The sequence below is a fragment of the Balaenoptera ricei genome, chromosome 12, assembly GCF_028023285.1.
Source record: "Balaenoptera ricei isolate mBalRic1 chromosome 12, mBalRic1.hap2, whole genome shotgun sequence".
Taxonomy (NCBI): Eukaryota; Metazoa; Chordata; class Mammalia; order Artiodactyla; family Balaenopteridae; genus Balaenoptera; species Balaenoptera ricei.
The window spans coordinates 7,933,885-7,948,273 of NC_082650.1; the positions used below are offsets into that span (position 1 = coordinate 7,933,885).

The 14,389-nt window shown below is 47.5% G+C and overlaps 1 protein-coding gene across 1 annotated transcript in view; it reads right to left on the reverse strand.

The window, feature by feature from the left end:
* Nucleotides 1-14,389, reverse strand: part of IGF2R (insulin like growth factor 2 receptor) — a 109,571-nt gene that overhangs the window by 74,324 nt on the left and 20,858 nt on the right. The window contains exons 3-4 of the mRNA XM_059940888.1: nt 4,723-4,847; nt 3,042-3,140 (exon numbers count right to left, since the gene is read on the reverse strand). Of these exons, the coding sequence (XP_059796871.1) occupies nt 3,042-3,140; nt 4,723-4,847 (224 nt within the window). The remainder of the gene's footprint in view (nt 1-3,041; nt 3,141-4,722; nt 4,848-14,389) is intronic.

Sequence of the window (14,389 nt, forward strand, 5' to 3'; positions counted from 1 at the left end):
CCAGAGATCCTGATGCCAACCAAGGAGGGCGGGCATGGGCACAGAGCAGGTGAGGTCAGGAAGCCAGAACCACGCCCGGCACTACGTCCTGCAGAAAGGCAATGGAAGTGCAAGAAAGGGAGGACTGCAGACCCGGAGGAGGCTCTAGTAAAAAGTAACCCGCGTCCATAATCCTGCAAATCTAAAGCTTGTCAACCCCTAGCAGGATAATACAGAAACATGAACTCAACTCAACGGGGCAGCAATTCAAGAAAGGAGACAAAGAAGCAACTCTCCAGCTACAAAATAAAGAAGAGGGAGCGGGACGGCACACAGCAGGAGGGAAGATGGGGCCACACTCCTGCAACTAGCTCGATGTCACCGAAAGGCTTGAGGGCTTCCAGTGAGCCACGCCTGCGGACACCCGGCTCAAGGCCGTGAGCAACTTCTGGCTGTCTCCCAACTTCTGGCTGTCTCTCGACTCCAGGAAGGAACAGGAGACACGCCCAATGCAGCGCCCCCCAGAACTGGAGGCAGCATCGGAAAAACAAGCAAGGCTCCTGGGGAAAGTCCTCCCACTTCCTGCTCCACCGAGCAGAGCAATGGAGACATTCATCAGCGCAGGAATGCAGCGGCCAGGGAAGGAGGCTGGTGCCAGCTCCCCACACCGCACACTGAGTCACTCTTGTTGACGGCGTATGGATGTACATTAACCGTATTTATGTAACTCCGGTAGGACCACTAGCTCGCCAGTTCTGCATTCTCTGTGTTCCCAAGAGTAGGATGGTAGGGGATGTATGTCCACGAGCTTTTACAGAAATTATGATCTAAAACGACCCCACGAGAATCCACTGAACAAGCACTACACCGGTGGGTTTAAAAGGCACTTTTTGGAACCACCGTGTTCTTTGCCCATCACACCATTCTAAATCTGACAAAGCCAAACCAACAGAAGAAATGAGGAGATATCAATAAGGTGTGGAAATCAAGGCCACACTGCCACTAAACCGAACCTAGGTTTTTTTTAAAGGAGTGATGAGTGTTTCTACATTTCATATAATTTTTGAAGTTATATCATAGCCTGTAAGGTTTAATCAAATCCTACTGAAGACAGAGAAAAGGGACTATGCTTTACAGTGATCTGCTGGCGGTGACAGCGCTGCTTTTGCAGCAGCCATCATGCTCTCTGCTTCTTCCTGTCTTATTTAGCTACACCTAAGGCAGAGCGATGCCCTCCATACCTTCGGTCTATGAGCTCCATGAATGCAACAACCCTTTCAAAATGTAATGAAATTCTTAATGCTTAGCCCACAACATGCCCTCAATAAATGAAAACTCCATGAATAAAGCCCAGTTGCCAACCAGGCCCAAAGAAATGATCACTGGGAACATACCAACATTCCTCCTGCATCTCTGGATCAGCTTAGCTTCTAAGAGAAGTTAAACGTCACTTTTGAGAAAAACACAGACTGTATCTCCCCGTTCCCACCCCCCAAAATGACTTAGAACAGGGGTCAGCACACTTGTTCTGTAAACATGTTAGGCTTTGTGAGTGACGTAGGTCTCTGCTGTGTATTCTTCTCTGCTTTTTTTTACAATCCTATAAAAATGTAAAAAACCATTCTTAGTTCTGAGGCTGTACAAACACAGGATGTAGTTTGTGACTTCTGACCTACAGCACAAAGAAAATCAAAAACAAGTCACTATTTCTTTATTTCTTTGGGGAAGCAATTATTCCCTAGGTGGTGGGAAACAACTGACAGTTCAGCAAAGCAAGGTAAAAGGACGCTCAGTTAAAACAGGAAAAATGGGTGTACTAACTAACTGTCAGTTGGAGAATCAGGGCCCAAGGGGAGGAACCTCCATGGGGCCTGGAAGGCCCGGGGTCTCACAGGAGAGAAGGTGTCTGGCACTGTGGTTCAGAGACGCTTTTCCTGCCGTTAACTGTATACTGGCAAACAGTTTAAGCTACGTGTCAAAATGCAAAGTTTAAATTGACACCGTCTCCTACTAAATATCGGTGTCACTTCATTAGGCCTTATTTCTTTCCACACTTTGAACTTTCTTCCCATTGAACATTCCTTACACTCATGGAGGCAGCATTCCGACTGCCTTTTCTTTTGTAGATTGCCACATCTGAAGAGTCGGTGATAACTTACTATTCGTAACTAAATTTGTTTTTGTGTTTTTTTTTTTTTAATCTCCCGCTCCCTCCTCCTCCCCGCCACCCAGGCTCCTCCGAATCCCTAAATTCGGTTTTATTTTTTAAGAACAAACATCTCTTTTTGCCCTTCTTAAATGACAACACATTAGGTCATCAGCAGAAATGACTGATTACTCTCATCTGTCAGTTTCTAGTTCCTGAGAGAGTCTTTGAACTCAACCCTTCAGAACAGAAAACTAACAGAGAAAAGTGAGAAAACGCAACCCACGAAGACTGTTGTCTGGGTGAACACAGGAAGTCACCTTTAAGACCCAGGGTGGTGGGACTGGGGAAGCGGCAGAGGAAACTGCCTTCTGCCCCCTCCAGCACCAGGGAAAGTCAGAGGCTCTAGGCTAGGGAAGAGGGTGCTTCATCGATCACCAGGAAAACTTGACCAGATGCCAGAGAAAGAACGGAAGTAATGATGACAGTCGTCTAGTCTCTGAGGTGAGCTGGCAAAGAACTTGAAGGGCCAGGCACACCTGACCTGGATCCACAAGGCGTCCAGAAGCCACCCCAAGGCTGAGGAGACGCCATCTGTAGGTGGCATGATAACCTAAACCCATGCTCGACTTGTGACTTAGCTCTTGAGTTGCGTGGCATCAGAAACCAGGAACCAACCTGCGCTACACAAGTGAGCCATTCCATTTTCAGTCCATCCTGCGTATTTAAACGCCCTGTCGTAGAAATAAGGACCATCCAGGACACCTTAACAATTAAATCACACGGTATCTCTGCTCAAATGGAGTTTGAAAACCAAAAAAACATTTCTACCCCAAAAGGTTGGCGTCAGTACTTCAAATCCTAAAGGTCCCAGAATGTATTTCACAAGCATGTAACCTTGAAGGGCCCTTGTTACCTCTTTATTCGCTTTAAATTTGTCTTCCTTGCAGGCTGCAGTCGTCCTCCACTCGAAGTAATGCACACAATCTGTTGCAGTTACAAATTCGGGAGTTCCCTTTTTTAAAAAAAAAAAAAAAAAAGGAAAAATAAGTTAGCATACCGCATATTGTAAAGTGTTCTTTTTTTAAAGTCAGAAACAGTGAAGGCTAACGAAAAATTTTAAACTAGCAGCCGGAGGTGGGGAATGACACACAACTGTTTTAGTTAAACAAGGTCAATCAAGAAGTTCCCAAACCCAAAACTTCTGAGACAAAAGCTTCATAAAATCATGTTGGAATTTGGCTATAAATGATCCAAAACTGTTCTACTGCCCCAACTATGCAAGTACAGTAAGCTCATGGGAAGTAATCTTCACTGACCTCCCACTCTCAAACTCCAAATGTTCTCTGAACCAAATGCCAACAAAACCAAAGCCAGAAAATGTGACCTCATGCTTCCTGGAAGCCGAGGGAGGAGGCCCATCTGGACCTGACCGAGCTCGTACACCAGCCTTGCTCAGACGCCCCTGCACTTGAGGGCGGCCCCTCCCAGCAGAAGGGGACCAGCGAGGACTCCGAACTGGTCAGCCACAGTGTGGCTGGTTGATAAGACATGGCGGGAACTCACCTCTGTGCGCCCATGTGCAAATCTAAAGAGTTCTGTGAATTCTGGTTCTCACAGGGTGAACACAGAATTCTTGAAGACAATTTAGTTAAAATTCAAACAACAAGCTTAGCTTATTCTGTAACTCAGACCTCCAGATTTCATACCACTGCAAACAGATTTTTTCCCAAGGTTTCAACATGGGCAATAGTGCAACTGATAGGCTGGTCCACAATTAACAATATAAGTTCTATTTTTAGAGTTCTTCAGACAAGACAGCATGGGCCTGAAAACGCAACAGTCACAGCACCAAATTCTAAAAACGATATTTCAAAGCAATCTGGTAACCGCCTAAGTTTCTCTCAACCTGATTTTTCTGAACACTTGGATTCTTACTCTGATTAGAGAACATTCATAGGGTTTGTACACAAATTGCTTTTGCTAAAAGCTAGCAATCATTTGCTGAGAGTCCCTTTCTAAATACTAAAGATTAAAATCAAAAAATCACATACAACATGCAGAGAGTGAGAACAAACATCATGCTTTAAACAATTAGGTCCCATTTCAACACCAGTAATACTCCAAAAGTTGGGAACCCCATTACCCATTGGCCAAGGCTTCTTCTAGATAGATGCTAATATGTTCAATATAATGTAAATGAGGACAAACGTTTAAAAAAATAAACACATTGCCTTAAAAACTATCAAAATAAAATGCTGGGAGAAGAAGTTTCAGAAAGAAAGAAAAAAAAATTTATGCCTGCAACATAAACATTAAACAGTGCTTTGAGTTTAAACACCCTAATCTTTACACTGTAGTTTTACACAGGATGTGGGTCAAGTTTCACTTAAACGTTGTAACTATAGGCTTAGGATTTGTTTACTTATTGGTTCTTAATGGTGATGGTAATTAGGCTGGGGTTTCTGTTCATCTGTTTGCTCGGGTTTTTAATTTTGCTCACTTAGTTGTCCTAAAATAGCCTTGCTACAGCAAGAACGCCCCAAGGACAAACATTTTTAAAAGAAAGATTATGAAGTGCCTCTGGGTGGACTCACCAAGGTTTTCCCACATAAGAAGGTGATGCTAGTCCGGATTCTGTGATTTGTGCTCTGCTGCTCGCAGCTCACTGCTGTGTTGAATTCCAGGAGAGACCTGGTTGCGCTCTTCAAAAGAGAGTCACCTATTCGGAAAGAAAAGAGTATGAACAAGCCATAAAACATTCATAACCATAGAGCTATTTCCAAGCATGAGCAAATTAAAAACGGCCCTATAATTCATCTGAAAGCTTACAAACTTACAAACTGCCCCTTCCCCAGAATTCTCCGTCTCAGGAATGGCATCCCCACACAGCCAGCTGTTCAAGCCCCAAACACATTGCACTCAGTCCTATCTTCCTCTCACCTATCACATCAGAAAGTTGTATTGGGGCTTCCCTGGTGGCGCAGTGGTTGAGAATCTGCCTGCTAATGCAGGGGACACGGGTTCGAGCCCTGGTCTGGGAAGATCCCACATGCCACGGAGCAGCTGGGCCCGTGAGCCACAACTACTGAGCCTGCGCGTCTGGAGCCTGTGCCCCGCAATGGGAGGGGCCGCGATAGTGAAAGGCCCGCGCACCGCGATGAAGAGCGGTCCCCGCACCGCGATGAAGAGTGGCCCCCGCTTGCCGCAACTAGAGAAAGCCCTCGCACGAACCGAAGACCCAACACAGCCGAAAATAAATAATAAATAAATAAATAAAGTAGCTATAAAATTTAAAAAAAAAAAAAAAAGTTGTATTGCTTCTACCTGCACCTCAAATGCATCCGCCTCTCTCCTTCTCTACAACTACTGAAACCACTGCCACCTCTCACCTGTATTCTGACAACAGCCTCCTAATTGGGCCCCCTTGCCTCCAACTCCTGTCTCGTCCCTCACCATCCTCCTTTCCCCATCCATCTTGCACCAAAAACATAAATCAGAATACATAGCTCGGCTGCTGAAATTCTTCAATAACTTCCCATCATACATGCTATAAAATCAAAATTCTTTAGAATGGTCCACAAGTACGGTGATCACTTCTCAGTTTGCCTGGGATATTACTGCAATAAAAAGTCTCCATAATATCAATATGATGGTAGTTGGCATAGGAACAGGTAAACTGACAGACTGGAACAGAGATCAAGACACCAGAACAGAGATCACACAGACATATCTATGAGTCAAACTTTGATACACAATAGAAGTAAGGTATCAGATCAGAGAGCAAAGAGACTGTTCAATAAAGGAAACTGGAAACAAAATGGCAATCCATACAGGAAAAAGGATATAAACTGAATCCCTACCTACCACTGTATACAAAAATCAGCTCTAAATGGATTAAAAGATGTAAACATCAGAAACCAAATTTTAACTCAGTAAAAGCTAGTTATCTTTTAGATCTTAATGTAGAAAAATACTGAAGACTCAAAAGCATTAACTACAAAAAAAAATGTGGCTTATTAAGTTTAAAAGTTTATATTCATGAAAAAATAGCTTAAAGAAAACAGAACAAGTAATAAACTAGGAGATACGAAGAGCTGGCAAAGAACTAGCATCAAGAAGATATATACTCACAAACAAAAACAAAAAAAGTTTTTTTATAATTCTAGGAAATAAAACAAACGACGTCTGACAGAGAGAACACGCTGAGAGGAGACAGAAGGGAAAACCCACACCTAGTCACAGTATGGTGATTTTAATATCAAAGGCAAAGATAAAATTCTAAAGCTTCTAGAGGGAAAGAATTGATCACATACAATAGATAATATAAAATGGACAAGACATGATCAGACAAGAGAAAAACACCTTCATAAATAAAGAGATGTTCAACATCACTGGTGATGAAGACCATGCGGCTTACCAATTCCAGCCATTCTATCGACAAAAATTAAATACCAAATGTGGGAGGAGAGAAGGTCCAGAGCTCTCCTGTGTTGCTGGTGGAAGTGTGAACTGGTACAACCACTACGTAAGTGGGCATGGCATTGTGTCCTATCATTGAACATTCATGTACCCTAAGGCCTAGCTATTCAACTCTTAGGTAAATACATAAGCGAAAGCCATAGACATATACATGACAAGAAACATGTGAAAAACCATCTCGTGTTCTTCACACTAGCAAAAGCCTGGAAACAGGGACTCCCCTGGTGGTCCAGTGGTTAAGACCCTGCACTCCCAACGCAGGAGGCCCAGGTTCGATCCCTGGTCAGGGAACTGGATCCCGCATGTCGTGACTAAGACCCAGCACAACCTAATTAATTTCTTAAAAGCCTGGAAACAACTCAAATGCCCATCAAGAGAAGAGTAGAAAAATTAACTTTGGTAGATCTACAGTATTACGTAGGAATCAGAGGAATAAATCACAGTGAAAGATAATATAGTTGTTTTTCAACAATATAATATTGTTACCACTTAAATCCCAAAAAATTACACACAGCGTGATACATACTTTCTATTAAGTTAAAAACACCACATACAGCCAGACATTTGAGAAAGAAAGACAGACAGACTCTGGGAAAGAGAGGAAAGAAGAAAGAAAATGTTCAAATACAGGATGTGAGCGAATGATCCCCTCCAGTGAAAAGAGACAGTTGGATGGAAGACCACACAGACAATGGTTACTGTCAAGGTCCTGGATTTTGTTAGAGAAGGGGTTCGTTGCATTATCCAAAACAACTAATTAAAAAACAGAAGGTTACTTCACAGACTGATGATGAGTGCGTGTCACGACCTCAGGATTACAACTGGTCCAATTTGATAAATACACCAGAGATCTTTAAAAGAGAGAGAGTAGAAAAGCTAAAAATTAAGACGCCAATGGAGAGCGGATAATGGCTTTCAGACCCACAGCACCATACCAACAACAGTACAGCGGTTCTTTCTCCTGCCTGCCTACGTGATTCTGCCTGCCACAATTGTCCTTCTCTGCCAGAAACTCCAGGGTTCTGTTTGAAAATCTTTTTTCGACCACATAGGCGCAGAAGACCTGAGGCGGCTCCGGGACCGAGGACAGCGCCCGTAGCCCCGCCCACAGTGGGCGAGTCTGGGAGCGAGGAGAGAGGGCGGGGCTTCGACGCGCCCTGCAGCGCCGCGCTCCGGGAGACACGGAGGGCGGGCTAGGCCGGTGGGAAGCGGCGCGCGCAGCGGCCAGGAGGGGGCGCTCCCAGGCTGCGGGTCCCCCACCTTAAAGACCCTCCCCCCACGCCTCCTGTCCCCCCACACGGCGGCCCCATCCGGCCCTGTGCCCAGAGCTCCTGGGGGCTCCTCATAACTGCTGGGTTCGCCCTGAAAAGAAAATCGAGGAGGGCCCTGGCCTCAGGCCGGGAGGGATCCGGCCGACCTCTGCCACCGCGGCGTGGGGCACCGGCATCCCTCAGCGACAGGCCCCATCGGCATCGCGCCCGCCTGTCCACCTTGCCTTCTTCCTCTGCCCGCTCCACCTGGCGGCCAGGACCGACTGCCGACCCCGGCACTCGGAGAGAGGCCGCAGTGCACCGCGGCAGTGAACCGCGGCAGACAACCGCGGCAACCGGCCAGCCTGGCCGTCCTCCCCGGACGAGAGCCGGGCGAGGACTGCGGGGCGGCGGCCAGCACGCCAGGCCCACGGCCAGCTCCCGAGGACGGCGCCAAATGGGCTGGGCCGCGCTCGCCGGGCCCGCCAGACCGCGCCGGGTCCTCCAGACCGCGCGCCGGGCCCGCCAGACCACGCTCTCCAGGCCGGGTCCGCCAGACCAGACCGCACTGGCGGGGCCCCACCAGACCAGACCGCGCCGGGTCCTCCAGGCCGCGCTCTCCAGGCCGGGTCCTCCAGACCAGGCTGCGCGCCCCAGGCCCGTCAGACCGCGGTCTCCAGGCCGGGCCCGCCAGACCAGGCCGCGCTCGCCCAGGCCGCGCCGGGTCCTCCAGACCGCGCTCTCCAGGCCCGGTCCGCCAGACCGCGCTGGGTCCTCCAGACCGCGCGCTGGGCCCGCCAGACCGCGCGCTGGGTCCTCCAGACCGCGCGCTGGGCCCGCCGGACCGCGCCAGGCCCACCAGACCGCGCGCGCCAGGTCCTCCACACCACGCTCTCCAGGCCGGGTCCGCCAGACCAGGCCGCGCTCGCTGGGCCCGCCAGACCAGCCCGAGCTCGCCGGGCCCGCCAGATCGCGCCGGGTCCTCCGGACCGCGCCAGGCCGTGCGCGCCAGGTCCTCCAGACCACGGTCTCCAGGCCGGGTCCTCCAAACCAGGCCACGCGCGCCGGGCCCACCAGACGGCGCTCTCCAGGCCGGGTCCGCCAGACCAGGCCGAGCTCTCCAGGCCAGGCCGCGCCGGGTCCTTCAGACCCTGCGCCCCGGGCCCGCCAGGCCACGCTCACCAGGGCCCGCCAGGCCGCGCCGGGTCATCCAGACCGCGCTCTCCAGGCCGGGTCCGCCAGACCAGGCCGAGCTCGCCCGGGCCCACCAGACCAGACCACACTGGCGAGGCCCCACCAGACTAGACCGCGCCGGGTCCTCCAGGCCGCGCTCTCCAGGCCGGGTCCTCCAGACCAGGCCACGCACCCCGGGCCCGCCAGACCCGCCCGACCGCGGCCTCCAGGCCGGGCCCCCCAGACCAGGCCGCGCTCGCCTGGGCCCGCCAGACCAAACCGCACTTGCCGAGCCCGCCAGGCCGTGGCGGGTCCGCCCGACCGCGGTCTCCAGGCCGGGGCCGCCAGACCGCGCCGGGTCCGCCAGACCACGCGCTGGGCCCTCCAGACAGCGCTCTCCAGGCCGGGCCCTCCAGGCCGCGCTCGCCCGGGCCCGCCAGACCAGGCCGCGCTCACCCGGACCCGCCAGACCCGGCCACGCGCTACCGGCCAGGCCCCGGGAGGTCCTCCCGACCCTGCGCGCCAGGGCGCCCGCCAGGCCACGCTCGCCCGCACCCGCCAGACCCGGCCACGCTCCGCAGCCCAGGCCGCGCCGGGTCCTCCCGACCCTGCGCGCCAGGCCCGCCCGGCCGCGCTCGCCCGCGCCCGCCAGCCCCGGCCACGCGCTGCCAGCCAGGCCGCGCCGGGTCCTGCAGACCCTGCGCGCCAGGCCGCGCTCCCCAGAGCCCGCCCGACCAGGCCGCGCTCCGGGCCTGCCAGGCCTCGCCTGCCACCCCCGCCGTCCGCGGCCGAGCCCAGCCGAGCTCGCAACCCGGCCTCGCTGAGGCTGCCGGGCCTGGCAATCGAGTCTCCACCTGCTGCCTCGGGGCCCAGCTCGCGGCCGCCGGGCCTCCTCAGCACCTCGCTCAGAGCCTGCCAGCCAGGCCGCCAGCCCTCTCCGTGCTAGTCTCCGACGTGCTCCAGCAAGGAAGGCCTCCCTCGCTGTCCACTCCCCCTTCTCTATTGTATCGTGTCTTTCGACGTGTGCTGTTCACGTGTTATTTCACCAAATTAAGAGTCCCCTCTGTCCAACTTTCCGCGACAGCTACTGCCTCACTTTTCCGCTCCTCTTTATATGAACACTCTGAGATTTCTACTCTCGCTTCTACCAGACACTCCCCTCCCCTTGTCCCCTGCACTGGCTGTTGCCCCAGAGCCACGTGACCCACTGCTTTTCGGCTTCAAGTCTTTGCTCAAATGTCGCTTTCTCAGCGACACTTACCCCACTGAATATTCCTGAACACACACTCCTGAGACCCCCAGCAATCCTGACACTCCTTCCGTTTCTTTTTTACAGCATTCATCACAGTCTGATATACCACTGAGCCATTGTTTGTTCTTGTCTGTCTCCCACTCCACTAGAATGAATGTAAGCTCCATGAGAAAAGGGATTTTTGTCTGTTTTGGTGACTGATTCAAATATTTGTTACAAATAAATAAATGAATATTAAGTGTTGGCTGTTTTAAAAATATTTATATGTACACATATCTGTCATGGTGTGATTTTACCAAGTAAATCAATAAAATATACTACAATTTATTGAACTATCCCCATAGTTAGGCTGTTTCAGCATATTTGCCACAATTACCAATGCTACAAGTAATTTTTTTGTACAAAAACCTATGTACAGTATTAATTCCTCCATTGTTGGTAAGATTACAAAAGTACATTACAGGAATCTAAGTTTTTAAATTTGACAGACAATGCCAGACGACCAGGAGAGACTATACGTGAGATGAAAACATGAGTTATACCTAAAAATCAACCAGATATCATCTTAAATATCCAATAGAATTATATAATTTTAGAAAATGAAAGATACAAGAGGAAAAGGTATTTTCACATGTTAATAGAGACACAAAATTCAATCTAGTGATCAACCTGGATAGCTGTTGTAGATTTCTGTGAGTGCGCAAAAGAATCAGACAGTAAGTATCACCTGAAGTCAAGGGTCAGGCTCCTTAGAGTAAATGAAGTCACATGACCAGCAACTACAATTGAATTCACTCTATCCTACACCCAGGTCACCTATAAAAAGCCAGTCAGAATCCCAGGTTTTGGTGGTGAGTAACCTCACGTAACATCCTTCCTTAGTGGGTCTGCTACCTCGGTTAAATGGGCTGGTAACAGCCTTCATGAAGTGGACACCTAGTTTTTAACCCCCAGAAAGATTAATTAAATGAAAACCATGGTATTAATATTTAGGATTTTAGGAGGAATGTGAACATATTCAGTATTTTTACATACTTGCAATGTCTAATTTTATAACTAATTCAAAGGTTATAACTAAGCAATTGATTTAGAATTGTGACAGTATTTGAACAACTAAGAGAACTTCAGGTTTATCATATTTCTACATTTAAACTATTAAATTTTTAAGAATTATTATTAGTCCTTAAGTTTTTACTGTCAGATCAGACATCTGAAGTACTTTAAAGAGAAATCAAATATATAAAATGCATAAATCACTTTAAAATGTGAAGATGATTCAACTCGGTTGTAAATGGAACCAAATGGTTGTTCACAGACCCCATACAAACGACTGCTAAACTCTTGTTAGATTTATATACGTAACAGTATCATATCCTTGGCCTAAGGAAGAATTAACACAGGATTTTTTATCAAAAATAATGTAATATTATTTAAACCAAAGTTGAGGTCTCAATATTTGTTTCTAAGTACAAAAACTGCCCTTGCGGGCACTATAAAACTCACATCAACAATGATCTTCCCAGAAGGGTTACAGACAACCATCTTCCTATAGCAATGTATGAACGTGCCCGCCTCTAGGATCCTTGCCAGTAGTCCATGATTCAACCATTTAAACTTCTGCCAACGTGACTGAAGGAAAACTAGATTTCATTATTGCTTTGATTTGCATTTATGCCTGGCTTACTAATGAAGCTGAACTGACCATCTGGATTTCTTCTTTTGTGAATTGCCTTTTCTTAGACTTTGCCATTTTTCTACTGGGTTGTTTTTCTTACCATTTATTAAGAGAAATTCCTACCTCCTCCAGATTAAGTTTCTATGTTACTAGGTTTTTCCCAATGTTCTACTGTCTTTTTACTTTTAATTTTAACTAATCCATAATTTGTTACACAATATGAAGGAGAGGTCTAACGTTGTTTCCTAACAGATAAACAGCTTAATTACATACAAATTTTAGGTTATACGTTAAGTTCTCGTACGTATTTGGATCTATTGTTATACTAACTCTTCTGTTCCTCTGATCTGCTCCAGTTTTTGTGGCTATTTTCAAAATTCACATTTTTTTTCCTTTCTAGGAAGTTCATGTTAGTTCCCAGCTGTCCTCTAAGAGCCAGGAGTTCAGGTTACCCACCATAGTTCCCATATTAGCTCTACAACTGTCTGGTGTGACCCTGTGACGAGCAGAACAAGAACCCTGAATAAATCCACAGGCTCTGCAGCTGGCCTGCCAGCACTCAAATCCATAACCATGCAACCTCTGGCAAGCTGCTTATCCGTTTAATGCTTCAGTTTCTTCATTTATAAAATGAGGGAAATGAGATCATCTACTGCAAAAGTTGTTGAATGAATTAAATAAGATAGTCTACTTCAAAACGTAACACCTGGCATGTAAGTGCACACCAAATTTAGTTATTATTTAGTTATAAAACTAAATTTACAATAACAAATTTAGTTATTTCTACCGTACAACACAAATTAGCAAAATTAGATCAGATTCAAGATTATCTGTGATAATGTTAATGTCACTCTCATTCGCTCATAGTAGTGTACTCTCCTGAGCTGAAGGACAGGGTAATAACCACTAGTGCTGAAAGTACACATCATCTAGCATACCATTCTCTCCCTCAGGGAGTTTGAGGCCCTAGGAAAAGTATGTCATGTGTGTCTGGGGGTAAAATGAGATTAGAAACAGCTGGTTTATATCATCATCAACTAGTAACAAATCATCTTTTTAACTCTCCCTTTTAACCAACCTTTCCTAGTCCATCAGGCCCAGCTTTCTAAAAACACTTTCTATCAGATTACCTCCCCCATTACCATCACAAAGAACCTATAACAGATCCACTACCTACCCCAGAAAATATCAACTTTCCTGCCCGGCTTTCAAAGCTGACCTGACTTGGTCATTCTCAAATTTTGTGCCAACCTCACAAATCACCCTCCTAGTGACTTGTGTGCATCTGGTATCCACCTATGTTACATTACACTATACTGTACTACCACAAACTAGAAGACACACTTTCATTAGCCAAAAATACTATAGCCAAGTATTATAATAAAGTCAAGAGGAAAACTACTTTTCCTCTTTCTGAAAACCTAAGTAACACTGGCCAACAGGCCCACTTGTGGCCTCTCTCTCTGAATGGTCAAAAGATCCCAACCAGGAAACTGGTGATCTCATTTCCAAGTTTTTTAAGTATATCACAAAGTAATAAATTTGGTCCAAGAGTTCAGAACAACCTGGTGCTTTCTCAGATCTCTACCCAGGGCCTCAAATCCCTCTTACCAGTGTTTTCAATCTAGACCGTCTCCATGTTGGAAGAGAGGGAAACCAAACACACCCTGCACCTGACCAGGAGACCTCCCAGACCTCACTCTTCTTACTCTAAACCATTACTTTCTAAAAAGCCTTTTTTTTTTTAAAGAAAAAAAAAGCCCTTTTTAACTGTGCTTAGGAATTTCCATTCAAGATGAGAGATGGAGCTACCAAAGTAAGCTGCCCCTCCCAACTCCTAAAACCTACTGAGTTCCCTCTTCTCACTGCTACACTGTCCCCGGTCACACGCTGTCTCCACTTCATGACTGACCCTCACCATCAGACCTCACCATTGAAAATGCCTTGGTCAAAAGGTCACCACCCACCAACATCCATGACATCACATCCAAGGATGACACTGGCTGCTTTTATGTCTGCCCTACGTCTCTGGGCATCTGCCCCTTACCCACTCCATGTAACTTGGTAGGGCTGTCAACCACTTGGATTACCCTGCCAAAGGAAAGGGATACTGACAAAAAAAAAAAGAGGGCTTTTGGGGAAATGAAATGAGCCCTACCTAGGAAAGAAAGGTTTGTGCTTTTTCCTCTGGGATGGACGGTCCTTAGGACTATTTAATTTTTAATGTAAGCCCAAAACCAGTGACCATCTTTGACTCCATGTGAATACAGACTGCCTGAGACTCAAACCACCATGGAAGAAGGCAGAAAGATATAAAGGGGAAGGGAGCTAGGTACTAGAGGAAATGAGGTGAAAGAGGGAGAAAAGTAAAGACAGGGTTTAAGAAAAACATGAGAAGGCAGATCCATGTAGAAAACATCCTTCTATATCAA